Source organism: Podarcis cretensis (assembly GCF_951804945.1).
Source record: "Podarcis cretensis genome assembly, chromosome: 7".
In the NCBI taxonomy this organism is placed as follows: Eukaryota; Metazoa; Chordata; class Lepidosauria; order Squamata; family Lacertidae; genus Podarcis; species Podarcis cretensis.
The window spans coordinates 997,099-1,022,551 of NC_137176.1; the positions used below are offsets into that span (position 1 = coordinate 997,099).

Here is a 25,453-nt window from a genome sequence, read left to right on the forward strand (position 1 = left end):
AACGGTTGTGCCACACTGATGCGCTGAGTCGATTGCCCCTTCCTGGCGGGAGCAATGAGGATCCTGCTCCAGCGGAGCACATAATGATGCTGGAAACACTTCCGGGGGCTCCTGTAACGGCTACTGATATTACGGAGAAAACGAGGAAAGATGCTGTTCTCTCCCGTGTGCTCACTTGGGTGGGGAGGGGGTGGCCAGGTGGTCCGCATGAAGACAAATTCAGGCCTTATGCGACAAGGCAGCACGAGTTATCCATGCATAAGGGTTGTCTCCTGTGGGGAGATAGGGTGATCATCCCAGCACCACTGAGAAACAGGGTTCTTGAGACGCTTCACATGGGACACACGGGAATGGTCAGGATGAAGTCGCTAGCCCAATGTTATGTGTGGTGGCCTGGAATGGACCAGAACATAGAACAATGGGTACGAACATGCAAGGCATGCCAAGAGGTGCGGCCAGAAGTGGCCAGAGCACCAGTTCACTGGTGGGAGCAGTCTAGATCTCCCTGGAGCCGGCTGCACTTAGATTTTGCTGGGCCATTCCAGGGGAAGGTCTTTTTGGTTATCGTCGATGCATATTCCAAATGGTTAGAAGTGGCGATGGTCCCTAGCATGGCATCAGCTGCCGTAATCAAGGTGTTGAGGCAGCTGTTTGCAACCCACGGGTTACCTGAGACCATTGTATCAGATAATGGGGCAGCTTTTGTATCCCAAGAATTCAGGGCATTCTTGGCTGATAACTTCATAAGAGGGGTCACATCCATCCTTTCACCCATCCTCCAATGGGCAGGCGGAGCGCATGGTAAGAACAGCCAAAGAATCCATTGCGCGCTTAATGGAGGGTAACTGGTCAGCTCGAATCGCGCGAATGTTATTTTTGCAGCATGCGACGCCGTGTACTGCGACGGGCAAGTCGCCAGCTGAGCTGCTCTTGGGTAGAAGATTGGTAACGGTGCTGGATTATGTCCACCCGGATAAAATGCCAAACCGTAATTCAAGAGCAAACCCCCAGGCTGAGACTGACACAACAAGGTATTTCGCCCCTGAAGATCTGGTCTGGGTGAGGAACTATTCACGAGGTTCGCGGTGGGTGGCTGGTGTGGTCACCCGGGCTAGTGGACCTGTGTCCTATTATGTGACCTTGGAAAATGGGCAAGTTTGGAAGAGACATATAGATCAGCTGAGGCGCCGGGCACTCAGCAGGGAGGAGTCTGATAATTCATCCCTGGCTAACGACGCAGAGCTGCAAGACCAGAGTGAAAATGGCCCAGAGGTGCAATCACCAGGGGCTTCAGCAAATGAACCAGGGTCTGCTAGTCCTCAGGATGACGAGGTACAGGTAGGGGACCCTGAGATGTCTGGGACTCCATCTGTTCCTGACGAAACCCCTATAGCAGCCCCCCTACCACAGGTGACACCCAATCCAGAACCGGCAACACCTGTTGTCAGGAGATCAAGTAGAAGTTGTAGGACCCCACAGTACCTGAGAGATTATGTCTGCTGTGCTCACTAAGGGGGGAGGGGTGTTGTGTATTGAGTCAAAGGATTTTATATCTGTATTATTATTGTCTGTAATTGCATTAGGGTAAAGTAACTGCCTTTTGGTTCCAGAGGGTACAGCTACTATTGGTTCATTTAAGCTGCTGTATTTGGATCCTCTGTCTTATTGGTTTCCTCCAAAAGGCAGGACTGTGATTGCCTGTTATTGTTCCCTCCAAAATGTATCCCTTCTAGCTAGTTCCCTGTCCCTATAAATGTAGCTCTCCCCTCCTCAGGTCTCAGTCTTGTTGCTTTAATAAAGAAGTGTTACTAGAGAGCTGTCTCCAGCATATTATGTCAAGAGAGCTGAAATCACAAACCCCACGTCACAACATCTTCCAACTCTATGATTCTATGATCCAGTACATTTTATACTGCCTGTGTTGCAATCATTTCCTCTGGTTTGACGCACATGCCCCAGGCCCTCTGGGGGAGTAATAGCAAATGAGTGTTCCTGGTCTCCTAGCCCTTCTGCTCAGCAGCCGTGGGACAGGCAGTGCAGCAAGGAGATGGCTTGTGTATATACTCTTTATACAGCAAAGCTGTAAGCATCAGTTCACCTGACTAGATGAGGGCATCGGTGGCAAATACCCAGAGCCCAGAGAGCCCAGCAACCCCAAGCCCACAGATAAGAAGAACATCAAAGCAAGCCCAATCAGTGCTTCTTTATATCAAAGCAAGTGAACATAAACACACATGAGCTCATTGCTACAACCTCTACCAATTAATTGTGGGGTTATCTTGGCTACCAAGATTGCGTTAGCAGAGCTTCCGGAACAAGTCACCTTGGGTCTGATGCAGCTGTGGGTTTCTCCTCTCTGGCTTTGCCCTTCTAGCTCAGCACCCTCCTCTCACCCACCCACCCCTTTTCCCCATACCAAGTCATCCTTTTGTTTGCCTGAGAGCTTCCTTCTCCTGTTGCCCTTGTAGAACTTCCCCAGGGAGGATGGGGAGAAAACTCACCTTGCTTGGCTCTGCCTGCCTTTGACTCTGGCTCCAACTGAACCGTTGGGCTTCCCACTTCCCACCCCAACAGTTGTAATGGCCACCGGCGGCAGCTGTGTCTTAAATGGGGAAAGCAATGGTGACCCTCAGTCTCTAATAAAACAATGTGTTCTTTGGAGCTGCACGACTCAAATTATTCTGTGGTGGAGCAAAAAAGGTTATTCAATAAGAGTTTTGAGGAAATAACTTATTTGGATGTACTTATCATGAGTAACAAACAGTTCTCAGTTAAGCATTTTAAAAATTAACTATTTTAACAGGAGTGCATGTTGCAGTCGCTACCTAGCAACATGCAAGAGTATATTCAAAGGGTTCTCTTAACTTAAATTAGTTTTCATTAGGTACTTCTTTTGCAAAGGTACCTCAGAAACGTAATATTTTAAGTAATATTTTAGCATACCAACTGCTCAAAATAGCACAGAAAATAGTATTTTAAAATATATGTATTTAACAAGAAGTTGTATAATAGGAAGAAGAGCAATTATTGAATAAAACACAGAAACAAGGTATGTCAGAAAGCAGCTTTGTTGATTCTGAAATGTACTTTCATAAGCAAGTAGAGTTTTAATGGCTATTGGGAGATTATGAATAATTGTTAACAATAATTTACTATGGGGTCTGTTTGCTACTGTTATTTAAAAACGTGTTCTAGCATATTCTGTTGTTATATCTTTTTAACTTTGTATGCTGCCTTGCATATACTCAGACAAAAAAAATTACAATATTTATAGTGTTACAGTTCTCACAGCAATTCTGTCAGGTAATATATACTGGAGATGTTTTTACTTAGGTTCCCAGGTTGTAAACCTTTGCACACTAACTAGGTAAAGGTAAAGGTACCCCTGCCCGTACGGGCCAGTCTTGACAGACTCTGGGGTTGTGTGCCCATCTCACTCAAGAGGCCAGGGGCCAGCGCTGTCCGGAGACACTTCCGGGTCACGTGGCCAGCGTGACATCGCTGCTCTGGCGAGCCAGAGCCGCACACGGAAACGCCGTTTACCTTCCCGCTGGTAAGCGGTCCCTATTTATCTACTTGCACCCGGAGGTGCTTTCGAACTGCTAGGTTGGCAGGCGCTGGGACCGAGCAGCGGGAGCGCACCCCGCCGCAGGGATTCGAACCGCCGACCTTTCGATCGGCAAGTCCTAGGCGCTGAGGCTTTAACCCACAGCGCCACCTGCGTCCCGTTGCACACTAATTAGAAGTTTGCAAATACAGTAATGAGGCTGAGTTCAGGGAAAACATGCTTTGGGCTGCCAAGAGTAGCTGGGAATCTGAATTAAAGTACCAACAGCCAAAACAAAAATTATAATCTGTTCCCTCATACTGACTCCAATTGTAAAGAGTGAATAAATGCTCTACCAATCACTAAAGAGTTGATCCAATTATATTTTTCATAGAAATATTATCAAATTATCAGTAGACTCAATTATAGAATAAATTATACAGGCTTGGGTCACAAGATTAATCACTCAAATGATAATGAAAATAGTGCAAAATAATTATTGAAAGAAGTACTACTATTTTTTAGTGGGGGAAAACATTTTCTACCATCCCAACAGATTTACTAAAAATAAAGGAGTTAACAAGTGTGAAACAGAATGCCAAATAAAGCCCAGGAGGTAAGCTGACCTTTTGACTTTTCTTCAGACTGCTTATTCTGAATCATACACAAGCACTTCTAGCTTCAGAAAGTGAGTTAAATACTTTGCATGCACAGTTCCTGATCACACGGTTGTTCACTTGCACATCTTTTCCAGCAATCATAGGAGGCTTGTCTTTAAAAATCAGATTTCGAAGTGTGAGGTGGGGCTTCGTAACCTGGTTTGTCATGCAACCCTGTCTTATATTTTGTGATTGAGTCAACGAAAGTCTTAACACGGACAGAATGTTGAATGATAACAGATGAGAAAAAGATAATGCTATTATCTGTGTTTCTGGTGCCTTTTTGCCTCCCCCAAGCAACTTGCTTCAAGTATGACCAAAAGGGAAGCTGCAGCCCTGCTTTCCTTATGCTGTCAGGAAGGCAACCTACCAGTAACTTTCTATTAGGCATACAAAGACTCCCTTGATTGGCATTTCCCACCAGCTTCAAACCTAAACACTGATGGTACAGTGAGAGGTCAAACAAATATTCAAAGAATGGTCAAATGATTGCCCAGCTATGAGCAGATATACCCACCTGTACCCACTGAAACAAGGGCCCCACAAGTCTAGGAACCAAAAGAATTAAACTGCTCATTTGATGGTAAGTTTTGGTAATACATAAGTAATAATTTAAGATGCCACGGGACATCTTAAATGTGTGTTGCTCAACAGTCCTCTTTTTTGTTAAAGGCATGCCTGTTTTTTCTGTGAACATACCACTTGACCTGCATCATGAGTAAGGACACAAATTTGCATGCTTTCTTCACGTTTGAAACACAGTTGCCTAATTGCAACCCTTTTCAAGACCTTGGGGGTTAATGTGATATGGCTGCTGGCAGCAAGACTTTTTCTGCATTAAAGAAATGGAAACTAAGGCAGCCGTTCCCAATTACCATTTGGTGTTGAGTGAAATAGGAGTATCAATAGGAGTATAGCATCTAGATGAAGGGAAGTAATAGTGCCACTGTATTCTGCTCTGGTCAGACCTCACCTGGAGTACTGTGTCCAGTTCTGGGCACCACAGTTCAAGAAGGACACTGAGAAACTGGAACGTGTCCAGAGGAGGGCAACCAAAATGGTCAAAGGCCTGGAAACGATGCCTTATGAGGAACGGCTAAGGGAGCTGGGCATGTTTAGCCTGGAGAAGAGGAGGTTAAGGGGTGATATGATAGCCATGTTCAAATATATAAAAGGATGTCACATAGAGGAGGGAGAAAGGTTGTTTTCTGCTGCTCCAGAGAAGCGGACACGGAGCAATGGTTCCAAACTACAAGAAAAAAGATTCCACCTAAACATTAGGAAGAACTTCCTGACAGTAAGAGCTGTTTGACAGTGGAATTTGCTGCCAAGGAGTGTGGTGGAGTCTCCTTCTTTGGAGGTCTTTAAGCAGAGGCTTGACAACCATATGTCAGGAGTGCTCTGATGGTGTTTCCTGCTTGGCAGGGGGTTGGACTCGATGGCCCTTGTGGTCTCTTCCAACTCTATGATTCTATGAAATATGGCTATGGTGTTGTGCCATCAAAAACTAATCTATTTGCATACCTAGTTTCCTTGTACCTACGCAGAACAATATCCTGGGGGGAAAGCCCATGTAAAAGAGAAAGTAATTACAGCATACACCAGGCATAGGCAAACTTGGCCCTCCAGATGTTTTGAGACTACAATTCCCATCATCCCTGACCTCTGGTCCTGTTAGCTAGGCATGATGAGAGTTGTAGTCCCAAAACATCTGGAGGGCCGAGTTTGCCTATGCCTGGTATACAGTATAGGTGAGAAAGAAGGAAAGTAGCAATATAAGTAGAATCTGGTGTAATTGCTCTAAGATGGTGATGATTAATAATATAGTCATTTGTTTCTGTAGCAAAATCTATGTAGATTGCACTGTACAAAACTGGTTTAACAGGTCCCTCAATATGTCCAGAAAAGAACGCCCTCTGAATTAATAACACAAATATAAATTCAATAGGATGCTGTCATTAACCTCAAATCAGTGCAAGAACTGGGCAAGCAACTGGGTTTTGAATGGACCATGGTAGCCTCTGAGCTGGGATTCAGTCGTGTGGAGATAAACCACTTTCGTGCAGCTACCACAAAAAAGACAGCTCAAGCCCAGAAAATGCTGGAGCATTGGTAAGTAGGTCAGAGCAGAGGGTAAATATCCTTTATTTTAGTATTGAGCATGATTTTTGCATTTCCTTCACAGAAACAATGGCTCCTCAGAGATAATGGCTAAAAAGATAGAATTCACAACAGCAACATGTATGCTGCCATCTGACTGCATTGCCCCAGCCACCCTGGGTGGCTTTCAACAAATTAAATAAATGCTGGTCACCGATGTAGCCTCTCTGCCACCTGGGTAGAGGAAGAGGCAAGCATGGATTGTAATTAATGTGATACACACAAAATATTCCACAGTCAATTATTCTCTTTTGCAAGTACTCTCTCTTTAAAAATGATCAAACCCTGCTGCTTAGAACAAGCACTGGTCTAAGATCAGCCCAAGGCAATGAGATGATGTTGATTCCACCTTGAGTTACTCATCCAGTTTTGCCTCAAGGACTCGGTCAAGTCTTTTTAATTAGCTGAGGCCAATGCCCGGTTGGTGTCTTGCCACGCCACCGCAAGGGCTGGTCCTTCAGTAATTGAAGTGCCATGACTTGAACCTGGAAATGAACTGGCAACTAATGAAAGTCCCAACGCCTGCCCCAGTCAAGATCTTAGCAGCTGCATTTTGTACCAACCAAAGTAGTTTTCAAGGACAGACCCACAAGGAGAGCATTACAGTAGTCCTATCAAGATGCAGCTAATGCACGTATGCCTCTGGCCAGAGCTGACTATACAAGAAATGCGCTTGTGCACCAGTCTATCTGCCATTAGCCTTAGGAAATGATATGTCAAAGTACAGATGAAATGCCAGAGCAATTGTTACTTGGGTTCAGCACTTTTGAAGACTATCCAAATGGCTTTGGAGCCTTTGGTAACCACTATGCACCCTCCTCTCCCCCCTTCACACGCAGGTACGAACAATCATGGCACAAACTTAACAAGACCAAACTGCTTCAGGATGCTCTAGAAAGGTCAGGAAGGAAAGACCTGGCAGACAAGCTTCGGTGTCTTCACTGGGGACACCAGAAACTGAGCAGGCGGGTGGAGTTACCGTCTGCTTTTCCCTTTCTCGTTACTGTGTACAAGACTATTAACAACAAAGAAGGGTTTATGAAAATTAACGAGCTTAGTCGCAAATACACCTAGGAGTGTTCAGCTTCACGACGGCAGAGCTAGGCCGAACTGTGACTCCTGCTGAAGTCAACAGCACAACATCGCTAGGCTTTCACAAAATAAAGAATTTAATACAGATTAGGTTTTAAGCAGCTTAGAAAATCTTAAAAAAATAAATCAGTTACTGTATTTACTTTTCTTTGGACTTTAATGTATGAATCTAGAATATCTGTAATGATTTCATGCTGCTTCATGACTGAGATTAGTTCTCCTAATTATATACTATTGTTGATAGTGTATTTGTGAGACTATCACTTTTTCCCATTTTGAAATGTAAAATAATCATAATCATTTTGTGATTCTGAATCTTAAGACAATATAAATAAACCAGAAAAGGCCTAAAAGTTACAAGATGGAATAGATGTTAACTACTTTGGAAATGAGTTTTTGATCACCTGGATTTGACTTGTTTAAAAGACTCTTGTCACAGACACGTGTGGTATGATGCAGACCTTTTTAAAAAAATGTTTTCATTAAAAGATTTTCCATGACTTACAAAAGTACCTTTAGTGTCTCTGTTTTCAAGTCACAGAGTCCTTCATATGGGTCCATTAGTGACCTATTTGTTGTAAGCAATGTGGGGCTGAGTGGGAAAGAGAACTGGGAAGATAACAGAGAAAGAGAACGGGGGCAGTAAACTTTCATTCCTTATGAGGTATGTGAGCGGTGCTTTTCTGTCAGCGTCACGTGGATGGGAGCCTTAGTTTTGCTGGCAGAGCAAGAGATCAGAGGGAATGCTTGGCTGCTGTTGATTGCTTGCAGTTGCAGTGCCACCAGCGGACTCTCAGTCACGTAGTTTCTTAAAGTCCTCTCTCTCTGGGATGTAATTTCTCCATGGGCAGGGTCGGGTTGCTGTGTCTTGTGCTGGGGGGGGGGGCATGTCAGGGAGAGTCTACCTGCCTCCACATGGAAGCTGGAGAAGAAGCTTGTGCCGGGACCCGGAGAGGTTCCCTTGCGTGGTGATCTCCCTGCTGCTTCCCTGGGGACGGTGTGGTTTTCTCTCCCTCTTTTTCATTTCAAGCGGCTGCTGCTCTGCGCTATCCTGCACATGGAGGGCCTGGGTTTTCTCAGGTGGTGCAGGAGTCTCCAGGAGAGCTCTCTTCAGTCCACCATGTTTCCTGGAAGTCATCAGTATGATGCCTACTTGACTGATTTCCCATTTTCTGCACACTACATGTTGCAGATTATATGGGCTAACACGCTAGCTCTTCCCTGGAAGCTGTGTCTCAACAGCTTGAAAACTGAGTTGCGTCTTCCATGGATAAGTGTGTGTGTTTGCCAGTCTGATTAGTCAAGCTGCACCCATCCCTTTAAAAATTTTATTTGTATGATTTGTCAGAGCAACTATGGAGCCTGAAATAAAGCACCAGACAAAGCTTTGTCTCTGCATGAAGTTCTACATGCTTTTATATGCCATTTGTTTAGGTCACAGCCATAAAGTCAGCGACAGTGATAATGAAATATTAAAATGCAGAACAGCACTCATACTTCTGTGAGGTTTGTTAAATTTTGCAAGCCAATTAAAAGCATTTGCATCCATTACACTTTTCAAGTCAGGAGTCTGCTTGCAGAGATTTTAAATTGTTTTCCAAATGTTCCATCAGAGATTCCATCTCTGCAGCCTCTAAGAGTTTGCTGATTAGTTCATCCAGGAGCTTCTTCCCACTTAAGAATTCCTATTAAAAGATGGGGGGAAATAAAACACGTTACTGTGGACTGAAAGGATCAACATGAGTTTGGATTACATCAGCAAGCAGCATATGGACATGTATAATGCTCATGGTCTACTTGTGAAGTTGCTTTCGGATGTCAGATTCAAGTTCTCCTTTGCCTACAAAGCTGTAGCCAAAAATGGCACCACTAACATACATGAGAGAAGTTACCAACAGATTTATGAGAACCTGAAATCTGTAGATTCTGAAAAATTATTGTGAAAAAATCCCTGAGAGGAAACCACAAAAACCGCTCCGTAAGGACTTGGGTGGCATGGGGCACTGGCTGAAAGAGAAGAGAAAAAGCTGGCAACTGAGTGTGAGGGAGAATGGGATGGAGCAGCAGGAAGAGGAGGAAGGAAGAAGAAATAAGCATCTCATTGTCTGTATAATTCATTTCCTGGCTCACTATTTTAAAGCTGTTTTAAAATGTACCCAGGGACAGAAGAGACAGCTGTCCACAAACATCAATAGAATAAACAAAAGATTTTAGGCATAAGACTCCAAAGATCCCCAAATGAAGAAAAGCCAAAGCCAAAGCCCCAGGCCCCTGAAGACAAAGCATGCTCAGCAGGCATGGAATTGCAGCATCATAGAACAGGAGAGTTGGAAGGGGTCCCAGGGCCCTCTAGTCCAGCCCCCTGACCGGGGGCCACCCCAGCTCTGCTTAAAAACCTCCAAGGAATGGTATCGGAAGAAATTAAAATTGAGAAAGGAATCAGGCAAGGGTGCCCACTTTCCCCTCTATTATTTATTGTGGTCCTGGAGGTCTTGCTGAACAGTTTGAGAAAAGAAGAGAAAGTCAAGGGGATCGTAGTGGGTTTGAAAAAATATAAACTAAAAGCCTTTGCTGATGATTTGGTTCTAACTTTACAGGATCCAGAGACCAGTGCAGTAAAAGCACTGGAGATGATATAGGAGTATGGGCAGCTGGCTGGTTTTAAATTAAACAAGAACAAAACCAAAGTACCGTATTTTTCGCCCTATAGGATGCACTTTTCCCCCTGCAAAAATGAAGGGGAAATGTGTGTGCGTCCTATGGGGCGAATGCAGGCTTTCGCTCTCCAGGCTTCAGGAAGCTCTCCGCAAGCCTTGGGAGCTCCGCGGGAGTTCCCGTCGGGCTCCCAAGGCTTGCGGATAGCAGCCTGCATCCCGAAGTCCGGGGCGCGCTCTGCAGCGCGCCCCGGACTTCGTGCAGATATCGGGCAGCCCCACAAGCACGGGGGACAGCGGGGAGGCGCAGCGCCACTATCCCATTGTTCTCCGACCTGGTTTGGATTCCCCGACCTGGTTTGGGGGGGGGGAAATAAAGGGGGGAAAAATTCCCCCCCCCCCAAGAAAACTAGGTGCGCCCTATGGGCCGGTGCACCCTATGGGGCGAAAAATACGGTAATCGATAAAAACTTAGATAAAGATGAAATAAAAACCCTTATAGAAAAAACAGGCCTAGCATTTATGAAGAAGGTTAAATACTTGGGTGTGAATTTAACAGCTAAGAATTTAAATTTGTATAAAGATAATTATCAGAAAGTATGGAATGAAATAAAAAGAGATTTAGAGATTTGATCAAACTTAAAATTTTCACTTATGGGATGAATATCGGTGGTTAAGATGAATGTATTGCCGAAAATGCTGTTTCTATTTCAAACTTTACCTATTATTTATAATGTCAAATGCTTTAAAGAATGGCAGAAGGCCCTGTCCAAATTTATCTGGCAAGGGGAAAAACTGAGAATTATGTATAAATTACTTACAGATTCGAAAGAAAGAGGAGGCTTTTCCCTACCTGATTTAAAGATATATTTTGAGGCTGCGGCCTTCTGCTGGATTAAAGATTGGATCAATTTAGAAAATGAGGACATTTTGGAGCTAGAAGGATTGTATAATAGGTTTGGCTGGCATGCATATCTTTGGTATGACTAAATAAAGGCCCATAGTGGCTTTAAGAATCATATAATTAGGAAAGCACTTTTAAATGTTTGGTTTAGATATCAGGATCTTTTGGTAAGAAAAACACCCAAATGGATTTCACCAATGGAAGCGCAGGCACAAAAAAAGCTAAATATAAATGGTTGAGATACTCAGATTTATTGGTTGAAGACGTGGAGGGATTTAAGTTAAAATCATTTGAACAAATCAAAGACAAAGTAAATTGGCTTCAATATTACCAAATTAATGAATTATTTAAGATTGATAAGAAAAAAGGTTTTGCAATTGAAAAAACCAAACTGGAAACGGAGTTGTTAGATACTAATGTTAAAAATTTGTCTAAAATGTATAGTTTGTTATTGGAGTAGCATACAAAAGATGAGCAAGTAAAATCGGTTATGATTGATTGGGCACAAGATGTGGGACATAATATAATGATGGAGGACTGGGAGAGACTTTGGAAGAAAGGGGTTAAGTTTACTGCATGTACAATGTTAAAGGAAAATATTATGAAAATGATGTATAGATGGTACTTAACCCCTGTTAAACTGGTGAAGATCTACCACAATTGTGATAATTTATGCTGGAAATGTAAAGAAAAGGAAGGTACTTTGTATCATATGTGGTGGACTTGCTCCAAGGTAAAAGACTTCTGGGAAAAAAAATTATAATGAATTTTTAAAAAATGATGAAATATACATTTATGAAGAAACCAGAAGCCTTTCTCCTTGGAATAACAGGTTCTGAACTGCCCCAAAAAGATGTAAAATTATTTTTGTATGCCACAACTGCTGCACGGATTTTATTAGCCAAAAAATGGAAAACACAAGAAATACCAACGGTACAAGAATGGCAGATGAAGATGATGGAGTTTATGGAGCTGGCTGACCTCACCGGGAGAATCCATGACCAGAAAGAAGAGGAACACCAAGAAGACTGGAAGAAATTTAAAGACTATTTGAATAAGTATTGTAATATTAAAGATATGTAACCACTTGAAAGAAACAATTAGGCCTAGGATTAAAATGGAATTAAATTTATAAATAAGAAAATGTATGATAAGGAAAGCTATGTAATATGATTAGGACTGTGATATGGTTTTTTGAAATTCTGATATTGGAAACTGCTACATATAATTACTAAGAAATTCAGATGGAAGAGATTCGAGGAAGTCAAATACAGTGGTGCCTCGCAAGACGAAATTAATCCGTTCCGTGAGGCTCTTCGTATAGCGGTTTTTTCGTCTTGCGAAGCAAGCCCATTGACAGCTTAGCGGATTAGCGCTATTAGCGGTTTAGTGGCTTTTAGCGATCAGCTGTTAAGCAGCTTATCAGCGGATCAGCTGATAAGCGGCTTAGCGGCTTAGGAAAAGGGGGGAAAAAGGGGGGGAAACCCGCAGGAACTTGCAAGACATTTTCGTCTTGTGAAGCAAACCCATAGGGAAATTCGTTTTGCGAAGCGCCTCCAAAACGGAAAACCCTTTCGTCTAGCGGGTTTTCCATCTTGCGAGGCATTCGTCTTGCGGGGCACCACTGTACTATGTTTATGAAGATGGATGGTACTTAATTTTAATTAATTAAGTGGTAATATGTTGTATGTATCTTTTTTCTTTTTTCTCTTTTTCTCCTATTTTTTGTTTGTTTTTATTATTGTTAATCTTTTCTTTTTTTGCTATGTTTATCTACTGAAAATAATAAATATTATTTGGGGGGAAAAATTAAAAACCTCCAAGGAAGGGGCATCCACCACCTCCCCATGAAGGAATGCAATGGCTGGAGCCACGAACAGAAGCGCCCCCCCCCTCCCGCAACGGACTGTTGCACAGCCTCTTCTGAGTTCCACTGTAAAGGGGAAGAGCTGAAGCTGAATGGTGCAACATGCAAAAGTCCCAGTGAAAAGACTATCGGGCAACAGGGTTTCCATGCACTGCTGCAGGGTCTTGCATTACTGGAGAAGATGGAGGCCCAGGGTAACATAGGAGAACCCTTTAAGAGACAAATACCTTGATGTCACGGATTTCATAGGTAACCCTGTGGTCAGTGACTCGGTCTTGGTGGAAGTTATATGTGCGAATTCTCTCTGACTGGGCTCTTGTCCCCAACTGCAAAAGAACATTTTGTTTTGTTTCACAATTTAAAAAATGTAATAATTAAAACATTTTTGCTATAGTCTCAATAGCTCGGCATTTATTATTATTGGTCAATGTCTACACATTTTTCAACACTTGAGAATTTATTATGTTTAATTCAATTTATTAGTCACTTGCTACAAAAGGGGACTCCAAGCACAACATAAAATCAGAAAAAGAACAATACATTACAATAAAAGCCATAAAATAACCTATAAAGCCTATTAAAATATAGTACTTATTTTGTATGCAAAGTGTCAATTAAGAATGCAGGTCTTAAAATCTAATTTACTTTTGCATTGTAGCTTTACTGTTTTCAATCTAGGTGCTTTATAATAGATAATTTATTATAATAACCTTATGAGACGAGTTGTAATTATTGCAATTATACAAGTGCAAAATGCATTCAAAGTCGCTCAAAGGCCTTGATCCTTGGGCATCTGCAGCAAGAGGCAGCCACCCTCCCCAGGCCATAATCCCCCTAATCCTTGGTTTTCATTATTTTAAATAAAACTTTCTAGCACTTGTATAACCAAAGCCATAAGGCAAAATATGCAGATATCTCATGTGTTTTGTGAGAAACTAATCTGGTCCTGCCTTCAGTCAATGTATGAAGTCATAGCAATGACTAAAACTCAGGGAGAGAAATCCAGGTATTAGACCCCCAAAAAGAAGGCTGCCGGGGGGGGGGGCACCCATTGCCTAGATTACTGGTTTGCTCACATATTGCATGCCAACCTTTCCTGGTGAAGTGAATGCTGTCCCAATTCAGGTATCCTGGATTTTTATTTAAATGTGATTGTCACCCATTACTAAACACTGATGAGCTTCAGACCTGCTTTGTGGGGATGTCAGAGGCTGAATCCAAAACCTCCTGCCTACAAACCCCCTGCTTACGGAGTGAGGCCAATTGCAGAGCTCCCCCCCCCCCTTTCCACACAGGGAGCACCTAAGGGAAGCAGTGGCCCATCTTCTCACCTGCAGTTTCCTGGCGCTCTGCCTCTGCCTCAGCTCTCTCTCTATGGTCTGCTGGTACAGCTTGTCTCTCAAGGTCCGCAGAGCAGTTTCTCTATTCACTTGCTGAGATCGCTCTTCTTGGCACTCAGTGGTTAACCCTTCAGAATTTTTAGAAAGCTTTCATCAGATAATCCCTGCCTGCATAAGTTTTGGAAATAAGTGACCATTGTCTTGCAAATTATTCATGCTAAGCTGACCAGGCAGGGCTACTGCTCCCATTTGGTAAAGTGGAAAATCCTGTGCTCCAAGAAACAAAAATGTACACAGGCACTATGAAGTTTAAGTTCCCATCTATAAACTTCTTATTTTATGTATTTTAAAACTATTTTTCTGGCATAATCACAAAAAATATTATCCATGAAAAATTATTTCCAGAAAAACAGAATCAAAGAATCACAGAATTGTAGAGTTGGACGGGACTCAATCCCTTCTAGTCCCGCCCCCGGGAATGCAGGAATCCATGACAGAGGGCCATCTGACATCCACTTAAAAACCTCCGAGGAAGGAGAGTCCACCACCTCCTGAGGGAGACTGTTCCACTGTCAAACAGCTCTTACTGTCAGAAAGTTCTTCCTGATGTTTAGTCAGAATCTCCTTTCTTGTAATTTACTATATATTTACATTATAACAAACAATACATCTAGACAGATCCTTATGCCTTGGTCAATTTTCTCAGGAAGAGAGTCTGAGGAAAGGAGGGAAATAGTGTTGAAGAATCTCCAGCTGGCAGCTTGTACTGGGCCCTGGAGGTGTTCCACTTTGGCCTATGAGGTTGTTCCCCCCAAACCACAACACACCAGATGTCGTATGTGACATCATGCAAGGGCAGGTGGAGATGCGGCTGGCGGTGCACCGCCTTAAAGTGCGCCCCCAACTGTACCTGGGCAAGAGAGGCTCGGGCAGCAGCAACAAGGATAGGGATGATCCTTCAGACATTGTATAAGGAGATTTTCAAAAAAGCTTTTGATACAGTCCCTCCCTCAGCAAAAAAACTTAGCAGTCACAGGATAAAGGAACAGGCCCCCTTATGGATCTGTAACTGGTTAAAGAACAGGAAGCAGAGAATACAAATAGATTATAAATAGATGGTGGTGGTGATGATTTTATTTGTACCCTGCCCATCTGGCTGGTTGCCTCATCCACTCCTCTAAGGAGCACTGTCCCCCAGGAATCTGCACCAGTCCTCTTTTTTAGCATAGCCACAGAAGACAGCCTGTGTATCACAAATTGAATACTGGTTCCTATATATTTGATGTACAGGTTTCTGTGAAAAGGGGAGCAAAGATAAAACAAACTATACAAGGGTTACCTGTGGGAATGTGTACAATTCTAACAGCACTGTCTGTTGTATTGACATGCTGACCTCCTGCCCCTTTGGCTCGAAATGTATCTATACGCAAATCTCTTGGATCTATTTTAACTGTCACCTTGAGAGAGAGAGAGAGAGAGAACATTTTACTATCTTACACAGAATTTTATGGGGAAAGCCTGCGTCCATCCCCCAAAGGTGTGTGTGTGTGTGTGTGTGTGTGTGTGTGTGTGTGTGCTTTCCCCTTCACCCTATTCAGAGAATCAGAAGAACCGCCAAAGAAGCCATGCTGGGGCTGCATGCATTTTTAAAAAAATCCCTTTTTTTGTTTTTGTTTGGTATGGTTATGTTTGGTTGAGGAGAAGTATCTTCATCAGGGAGGGGAAGCTGTGGCTTGTGAGTTAAACCTGACTGGCCAGACCTCTCCATTTTGCCTGCCAGGCCGTCTGGAGGAAGCCATGCCCATCCATCCTTTAAGGAGCTTAAAGGGATCGGCCAATTTTGTCCCTTCAACGGAGCAAGGCTTGAGTGCACCATTTTCCTTTGCTGGAGAAGATAGGAGACTGCCCCCCACTCACCAGTGCTGCTCTTTAATGCAGCCGCCCCCCGACCCTATCAGCCTCCAAAATGGGAAGTTGGGAGAAGCCACACAGAGCAGTTGCAGAACTCAGCTTAGCCGCACGTCCCTGTTCCTTTCTGGGGACAGCACACACTGTCAAAGCAAGCAGCGCCTCTCCTCCACCCCACAAGCATGGAGGTCCATGGCGAAGCTTTGACTTCTGGGTCACCCTCCCTAATGTTTGGGAAAGGGGATGCTAGCCTTGGCTGAGAGTGCTTTCAAAGTAGCACCTGGAGAGAGGAGTCGTAGCGCACTCTGTGCTGCTCTTTGAAGCAGCCCCACAGTGCTCAGCCCTAGGCAGCACGGACTTCCTCCCACAGCAGCTAAGGGGAATTTCCTGCAGGAACTGAACTTGTTCAGTTGGGCTGGATTCCCAAATGCACGGCTAAAACGGAGATAAAAACCATTTTTGAGAGCATGGTCCTGCCTGCAGGGTGCTTGGCAGTCCTGGCTTCGGGATGCCACTTGATTGACAGGTGGGCCTTTGGGAGCTCTTTTCAATCTCTTTTTGAATTAACTGCCCTGAACAATTTCTTATCATCAGCAAACTTGGTCACCTCACTGCTCGCTCCTAACTCCAGTTCAACCAGTGCTGCCAATGGCCAGGGACAATGGGAGCTGCAGTACCTCACACCGCTCTGGTTATCCCTTGTGCCTAAGAGAAACGGGAGTAAAGCAAGCTGGCCTGGCCCATGGAGACTGGTGGGATGCAGCTTGCCCAGAGCTCAGCTCTTCTTCCCTGTGCAGAGTTGAAGTAGCACCAGAAACCTACTAAAAAGACAGACACATGCACAACAGGCCCATCTCATGAGGCAGTTATGGGCACGGCTATTTCCCCTGGAACATCACGTAAGGTGGTGTTGTGGTCAAGTTAACAAACATTCTACTTAGAAACTTGCATTTATGGAGTTACACAGCAAGAGACACCGACTGAAATGAATACCTCATCTGGCTGAGGGAGGACAATCACGGACATGGTGCCAGTATGGATCCGCTGCATTCTGGAAGATAATCCTGTTTCAGGGATTCGCTGCACTCTGTGAGTCCCTCCTTCATATTTCAAATGCCTGTAGACGTCGTCTCCCAAAATACGAGCAGCAGCATGGTGTAGCCCGCCTTTAAATACACATTACAGGTTGGGGAAAGGGGTGAAGGCAATCTTTTAAGTTATCTATGCGACTAGTATAACATGCTACAGCCATACCGTAATCCGCTGGAGTGTAGTTCACAGTCTCAAAGGTCCAGCATTTGTAATCAGCGTAATTCCGGTACATGTCAAATACCTCTTTGGTAAATTGCTGACAAATGTCACCTGAAATGCAAGAGTTTTCTCTGAATGCTACTGAAATGTCAATATGAGCAGTGCTGTGCAGAATGCTGTCACCATAAGGAGATGAGCAGGCTCTGGGCCACCTAGCTCAGCTCCCTGCTCTCACAGGGGCCAACTTGTGGGAAACCTGCAAGCGGGACTGGAGCCCAAGAGCAGCCCTCTCCCCTCCTGTCATTTCCAGCAACAGGTATTCTGTGGATCATCACCACCACCACTAATAATTTAGCTTTGTTAAATCAATATCTAATTTCTAACACAAAACAACTGACAAAAACGGAAAGCCCCATAACTAGGAGGAGGGTGGTTTTTATGTGGCGACTTTGCTGACCTCCAGTTGTCCTGCCAGATGTTACTTCTAACAATACACCACTGTCATCATATTTTTCTCTTGGTATCAAGATCTGGAAAATCTGAAAAATAAAATAGGTTTTTAATTCACAAATACAAAGTGGAAAATATTATCAATGCTGATAATAGTTAGAAAGCAAAGACAAAACACACATTTTTTGTGTGGGTGGGGTTGATATTCAGGAGCAAGTTCACGCTAATGTTTTATGTACAGGAACACATAACCTACTTTTTCATTCACAGTATCATAATGTGAATCAGAAGTTTATGTGTAGGTATAGTTTCTCACAAACTAGAAAGCTTTGTGAAAATATTCAGAACACAGACTACCACAGTACTACACTGCAGATTCAAATGCTTTTTGCTTCTGATTCTGAAGAGTATCCAGTGTGAGAGGCCGACACCTCTCTGTATCCTACAGAGAACCTGTCTCCCCTTCTTTTTCTGCCCCCCTCAGAAGCTGGATGACTCCAGCCCCAGCCCAGGCCATAGCTGTCCCCTCCCCCTCCCCACCTCTCCCTCCCATAGTTAAGCCCAGCACCTGCACAATTGGAAATTGATCCTTGTGAGGACAGCAGCAGCAGCAGCCCGCTATGGAAGGGCTTGTGGGAGGCGGGGACAGTTTCAGCACCGCTTTTCCCTAGAGAAAAACTCCAGGCTGCTGGCCACATTGAGAGATAAATGGGAAGGTACAACCTTATTTTTCCTACACAAGAGTCTAGTGCACACTATTCTCCATACGTATCACCATTCAAACTGATTGCTGGATCAGGAAATCCATCCATGGTCCCCTGCTCACATTTCGACACAGAGCGCTGATCTTCTGGTCAATAATCTCCTTTTCCTCTAGAGCAAGTTCTAGTAGTGGTTTCTCTTCTGGGCTGTTTAGCTCTAGGGATAAGTGGTTGAAGAAGTAAACATTCAGTAATCTTGTTAAAACAAACAGTTTGGGTGCATCTGCCTCATTTAATTTTATTTCACTTTTGTCCTTTGTTCTTCTGTGAACCATCTTGACATAGTTCCTGTAGACATGTGCTACATTCTTCCATCAAGGTCCAGCCTGGACTTAGATGGCAAATTTGCATCCATGCTCATCTAAAGACATTTGAAGCAGTGTACCATGAAGGACACGGGGAAAACCTTGAAATGGAATTATGTACCGTATTTTTCGCTCTATAGGATGCACTTTTTCCCTCCTAAAAAGCAAGGGAAAATGTGTGCGCATCCTATGGAGCGAATGCAGGGGGGAGGCAGGTGGGAAAAGCCCTCAAGAGCCGCACACAAGCTCCGTGTGCTCTTGTGGGCTTTTCCCCAGGAGGGAGAAGGGACTGACTGGCTGCATCAGTCCCTTCTCCCACCTCGTAGAAAAGCCCACAGGAGCCACGCACCCTTTAAAGAGTGCGCAGCTTCTGTGGGCTTTTGTGAGAGGTGAGGGAATTCCCCCACCTCCCAGAAAAGCCCGGAGAAGCCGCGCAGCCCCTTTAAAGAGCGCACGGCTTCTGTGGGAGGTGGGGGAATTCCCCCACCTCCCGCAAAAGCAGGGAGAAGGTCTGGGAGAAGCGCACAGGCTGCCTGCAGCCTGTCCGCTGCTCCCAGAGCTGGGGGGGGGGGGAATCATATTTTTTTCCTTGATTTCCCCCTCTGAAAACTAGGTGCGCCCTATGGAGTGAAAAATACGGTAATATCAGAATCGTAAGAAAGCAGGGGTTTTGGCTTTTGCTAAAAATGAAATTGAAGGGGTGTGTAGGTCAACAGGAGAGAGGAGGAACTAAATGAAAACAATAGGCTCTTTCCTTCCCCATAAGAGATGGTGGTGAAAGCAGACAATATTATTGCCTTGTCAAATATTTTATCACTGTTTGCTGGGGAAACGGACAGCAGCATTCTGGGCAAGCTACGTATCTTCATGTGGCTCTTCGAACTTTAGGATAGCATCCAGACTTTTTGGTCTCAATGAGCAGGGCAGGTAGTGGCAGCAGGAAGGAGATGAACAAACCTCCAGCCAGCACCACTGCTCTACAACCTACTTCTGGATTTGCAGCATTTGGGTTCCAAGTTGTTCGGGAACTAAGCTGTTCGAAAACCGAGGTACCACTGTACCATAGTTGTGTTTGGATATCATCATGACAGATCCAAATAGTTACTAGATGGACAAGTAACTAAACAAGTGAGAAAAGTCAAACTATATTTTTTATTAGTTTACACAGATCTGATGAGCCAGTCGGTAACTCCTTCCCTTCCAAGTTGCTTCCTTCCTTGCTCCATGATTCTTCTTCCCTGCTTCTCTCTCTCTCCCTAAACCAGCCCTTTCTCTCTCTGAGGAGCCAGTCAGAGCACGCCGGGCTTCTCTCTCTCAATCCAGAGACTGACTGGTCAATCGCAATCGATGTGTTGGACATGCCTGCTCTAGGGGATCCCTAATGAGAGATCTCTGTAAACACACTTAAAGAAGTACTTCCTGCAGTACTTCCTCAGTGAATCCAGCAAATAGCTGCTGGTCCAAGCACACTGCTTTTAATGAACCCATGAATTTTGAGAAAAAAGTGGGAGAGACTTGGAATGGCTTGTAAAGCCAACAGGTGAGGAGAAAGCTACAGAGAGTTGGTGGATGTCAGGGTACAATTGCTCTATTAGATGAAATTTAAGCAAAAGGTCTTGAAGATGCCAGGGGGAGGTGAGCTAAGCAAAACAGCTGCATAACTTACTTGAACAAAGTATCTCCAAATCTTGAAGTTCTTTTTCTGCCGCTTGAATTTCTTTAAATGTCACAGCAAGCGGGAACAGTTCAGCATGTCTCTTGCTCAGAGCTCTTCTTCTGTGTTCTTTTACTGAGCTATCACTGAGCAATTTCTCCATTCTTTGGTATTCTTGGCTTAAAATCTGTAAATACGTTTGCAGTGCTTCAAGGTTCCAGAGTGTTCCTGAGGTCTGGTGATATTTCCTTGGCCAGTTATTAAATGCTACAATAGGGGCAACTGTATTCCACAAATCCCAGCTGTGCTGAAAAGTATTCAGTTTTGTCCAACAAGTAGCTCTCTTACCAAGTAAAGGAAGATGACGCTGCTGGAGAGAGCAGTAACACTGAACACGCAATGTTCTAAAAAAAGGAATTGTTTGGTGAGGTTTCATCTCAGGGTTCTAATCTTTCTGGAATGCAAAAAAAAAAAAAGAAAGAAAAAGACTAGTATTGCTTTCCACTGCTTCACTTATATCAGTTTAACTAAGTGTCTGAACAACACAGTGGGCAGGATCCACCTAACAAATGCCATCCGCAGAAGCCCTGCACCAGGGCCATCATGTGTGCAGTAGCGCTTTCCTTGCCACTGAATTCAAGCCTATAACTCATACTATAATGCTGAATATCATTGACCACTATAGCAACCCCATGAGATAGGTTACTAATATTTCCATTACATAAATGTGGCATGTTGCCAAAACACAGCCTGAGAAAAAATGGTGGTTCAGTGAAAGTGTAGCCACTTTAATCAAAATAAATTATTGTTAAGGAAAAAATGATTAGTTTTCCATGCTTCTGGTATCATATCCTGTTCTGAGCATGAGCCAACAGGTTGTCTTAACATTAATAGGTAAAAAAAGTAAATTACCCCTGGGTGGTTAAGTCCAGTCAAAGGCAACAATGGGGTGTGGCGCTCATCTCGCTTCAGTCCGAGGGAGCCACCGTTTGTCCACAGACAGCTTTCCAGGTCATGTGGCCAGCAGGACTAAACTGCTTTTGGTGCAACAGGACACCGTGACGGAAACCAAAGCGCACGTGTCAGGGGTTCAGGAGCAGAAGCACAGGGAAGAGAGGAGATGGAGAGCGAGGGGGAAGAATCCGAGGGGAGCGTAGGAGAAGAGGACAGTGGACCGAGGGATTCCATGAGCCTCTCCAGCGAATCGGAAGATTCACAGAAGGGGGCGCCAGTGGCCAGGGGTAGGGGGTTCCCAAGGGGAACGCCCCAGGAGCAAGGGGGCAGCAGGGACTCCCAGAGCAGTAGCTGGAAATCAGGACCAGCTTCCCCACCAGAGCAGAGTGGGGGGGAAGAGTCCCAAGGATCGGGGCCAGTGCATTCCCCACCAGGGAGAGAAGATAAGGCAGGGCTGACCACACCTCCATAGGAGAGTCAGACAACGGAGGAGAGGTCAGATCCGGCCAGTGTCCCGGAAGAGGGAAGCAGTGACAGAAGTAGTGTAACGGTCAGGAGGAAGGTCACTGGGTTGGCGCGAGAGGCAAGTTCAAATGTACAGGAGCGCGGGACAGCAGAGAGTGAGGATTGGGAACCGGGTCCTAAAGCCCGCCGGAGGGAGGGGGAGGAGCTAAGCGACTCAGCGTCGGAAGAGTCCAGAAAGGGCAATGCCCCAGCGGGCAGGAGGACCCAGAGGAGGAGAGAGCAGCGTAAAAGGTGGAGCAGGGCTAGGATCTTAAACTGGTGTCATAGGGGAGGAGATTCAGACGGTACTTCGCCGATCTAGGGTTAAGACGTAGAGCTGCGCGCTGCGGCTTTGAAATGGAAACTGAACCTCAATAAAGACTTTGTACATAACGACAGCCTCGTGTTGGTCCTCTTTGAGCTGGGACCTAGGGGCAGCTCTGACAGCACGGAAATGCCGTTTACCTTCCTGTCGCAGCAGTACCTACTTATCTACTTGCACTTGTGTGCTTTTGAACTGCTAGGTTGGCAGGAGCTGGGAACATGACATACATAAGCTCGCAGGAAACTGCTCTGACAGGCATGGTTAGCAAATAAGAAACATTTTACATATCTCATGCTGTTGAGCAAAACGTTTAAGATTTAAACACCGTTCAAAGGCTGAGCAATACTGCTCCCTACAGTTCTGAATGATCCTATAATTTCAGGGAATTTCCCAGTCAGTAATTTCACTAACTACTTCCAGCATGGTAGTTGCTTCTGCAAACCATAAGACAGTCTCTTCTAAGTTTAATTATAATAAGACAGCTGACCATTGGTACTGACACAAATTCTAGTCTCCAATATCCTGTAAGTCTTTTAGCAAAGCATCTGGCTCTGGCCCAAGCTGGCCAAGTTGGCAGGTCACAAGTGCTTAGTAGTAGTAGTAGTAGTAGTAAAGGTAAAGGAACCCCTGACCATTAGGTCCAGTCGTGACAGACTCTGGGGTTGCGGTGCTCATCTCACTTTATTGGCCGAGGGAGCCGGCATACAGCTTCCGGGTCACGTGGCCAGCATGACCAAGCCGCTTCTGGCGAACCAGAGCAGCGCACGGAAACGCCGTTTACCTTCCTGCCAGATTGATCTACTTGCACTTTGACGTGCTTTTGAACTGCTAGGTTGGCAGGAGCAGAGACCGAGCAACGGGAGCTCACCCCATCGCGGGGATTCGAACCGCCGACCTTCCAATTGGCAAGTCCTAGGCTCTGTGGTTTAACCCACAGCGCCACCCGCGTCCCGAGTAGTAGTAGTAGTAAGGTAAAGGTAAAGGTACCCCTGCCCGTACGGGCCAGTCTTGACAGACTCTGGGGTTGTGCGCCCATCTCACTCAAGAGGCCGGGGGCCAGCGCTGTCCGGAGACACTTCCGGGTCACGTGGCCAGCGTGACATCGCTGCTCTGGCGAGCCAGAGCCGCACACGGAAACGCCGTTTACCTTCCCGCTGGTAAGCGGTCCCTATTTATCTACTTGCACCCGGAGGTGCTTTCGAACTGCTAGGTTGGCAGGCGCTGGGACCGAGCAGCGGGAGCGCACCCCGCCGCAGGGATTCGAACCGCCGACCTTTCGATCGGCAAGCCCTAGGCGCTGAGGCTTTAACCCACAGCGCCACCCGCGTCCCGAGTAGTAGTAGTAGTAGTAGTACTACTATACAAATACAGTAGCCAGGGAATAGGAATGCTGGTCCGCCCTACCTAGAGCACAGGACGCTCTGTAAATCTGATCCGGAATTCTAAGGCAGAGCTGCAGCTTCAGCCCGGGGCTCCCACATCCCAGCTGCAAGAGGAGCTGATGGGGAAATCAGGCAGCCATTTGTCAGGGGAAGAAGGGACGGGGCAGAACGGCGCCTCCCAGAAGGCCAGGGCGACGCTTCCGGTGCACCTCTTACTTGCCTCCGCTTCCCTGGCTCTGAGGTGGTCCGAGGGGGCAGCGCGGACCCCCCTGGCCCGTCCCCGAGGCCCCTCGCCTCCTGCCGGGGCGGCCCTCCCTTCGCCTCGCGGGCCCAACGCGCGCCTCTTCTTCTCGGGCGCGGGAGGCCGGCGCAGCTCTTCGGGGGGGGGGCGAGTGCAGGATGAGGCGCTGAGGGAGGGGCGCCCCCCCCCCCCCGCGCAAGCGCCTTTCCGCTTCCGCGGCCTCCGCAGTCTCCTCAGTCTCGGCCGCTGCTCCTCCGCCGCTCGCAGGCCGCCAGGGCGCTTCGGAGGGGGCGGCGTCGGGCTGGGGGCGGAAGGAGCGGGCCGGCGAGGGAGCTGAGGGCCGCCTGCGCCCGCCCCGCCCGCGGAGAGCAGCCTCTTCAAGGGGGGCGCCTGGGGGGCAGCCCCCTCGCCGCCTTCCTCTCTCCGTCCCCGCTCGGTCTCTCCCCCGCGCCCTGCGCTGCCAGGGGCCGATCATTGGGGCCTTTCGCTCCTGTCTTGAGCTCGCCTGCTGCCCTCATCCTGCTCGCTCCCCTTTCGCCCCTCGCCAGAGATCCCCGTCGGGTCCCAGCGACAAGGACGAAGCTGGGGGCGGCCCTTCTGCTCCAGCCCCCCAGCTGAGCCCCCAGGGGATCCGAGCACGGCTGCCTCCCGACGAGCAGAGAGCCCTCTCCGCCCTCAATGGGTCCAGCCCTCTTCGAAAGCCACCCGAGTTATGGCCAACTCCGCAACCCCATGAACACCACGGGGGTTCATTTTCTAGAAGTAGGCATAGGCTGCAACCCCAGTAAGATGCATTATATTCAGCGGGGCTTGATGGATTGTTTGTGTTTGTTTGTAAAGGGCTTCATAACGATGTAAAAAGTCATGTGTGTATCCTTTCAAAAAGTTCACCAATTTCAGCTTTTTCCTAATAGTTCTGAAATCTTCTTTCTCCTCTCCCCCTCCTAATAATTCTCCAGTGGATGCTTTGCTATGTAACTGATTTGAGTGTTTTATATTTAAGTGTATAGATTGGGCCATTAGATACTGTCTAACATACCTGTGGCCATCTAGAGATTGTTGGGGCTCCCAGCTCCCTGCCAACTGTCAGGGATAATGAGAATTCTAGTCCCACAACATCTGGTGCAGGTTATTAGTCACAACACTAGATTTCTGGGTACTTACTGCAGGTCAGCACAAAACATATGTTTACTGTGCCATTCTGTTTCTGCAGGGGTGGGGAATCTTTTTATTCTGGCAGGCTGGATCCTGTGGACTCCTGCCCTTGACAGGACACTTGGACATCAACCTTATAGGTTAGGCTGAAAGAGCCACTGCCTGAGGTTACTCAGTGAGTTTCGTGGTGGAGTGGGAATTTGAACCCAGGTTTTCCCAGTGATACCCAGATACACAAGCCACTACATTACCTTGTCAACTCTAAAACTAAAGAGGTGTATTTCAATCCTTCAGTTACTGATAGTAATTTGCTCCTATAGCCAATGAATCTTCAGTCTGT

At 45.9% G+C, this 25,453-nt stretch overlaps 2 protein-coding genes across 3 annotated transcripts; one reads left to right on the top strand and one right to left on the bottom strand.

Annotated features, from left to right (window-relative positions):
* The first annotated feature begins 2,872 nt into the window (after positions 1-2,872).
* LOC307220040 (uncharacterized protein) lies at positions 2,873-7,967 on the top strand. The gene is made up of 4 exons (XM_079983703.1): positions 2,873-3,049; positions 4,104-4,163; positions 6,155-6,318; positions 7,206-7,967. Exons 2-4 carry the CDS (start codon positions 4,143-4,145, stop codon positions 7,438-7,440), a joined length of 420 nt encoding a protein of 139 aa, XP_079839829.1. The 5' UTR covers positions 2,873-3,049; positions 4,104-4,142; the 3' UTR covers positions 7,441-7,967.
* An 877-nt stretch (positions 7,968-8,844) lies between these two features.
* Positions 8,845-24,104, bottom strand: MTRF1 (mitochondrial translation release factor 1). Of its 2 annotated transcripts, XM_079983613.1 has the most exons (10): positions 23,938-24,103; positions 20,565-21,006; positions 18,659-18,750; positions 17,840-17,921; positions 17,386-17,493; positions 17,125-17,297; positions 15,563-15,680; positions 14,215-14,351; positions 13,111-13,209; positions 8,845-9,143 (listed from the first exon to the last, which is right to left on the bottom strand). In XM_079983613.1, the coding sequence occupies exons 2-10, from the start codon at positions 20,986-20,988 to the stop codon at positions 9,021-9,023; spliced, it is 1,356 nt and encodes a 451-aa protein (XP_079839739.1). In that variant the 5' UTR covers positions 20,989-21,006; positions 23,938-24,103; the 3' UTR covers positions 8,845-9,020. The 2 variants fall into 2 exon arrangements, with proteins under 2 accessions (XP_079839739.1, XP_079839740.1); XM_079983614.1 differs by lacking the exon at positions 13,111-13,209 and having other exon boundaries at positions 23,938-24,104.
* Positions 24,105-25,453: the final 1,349 nt, after the last annotated feature.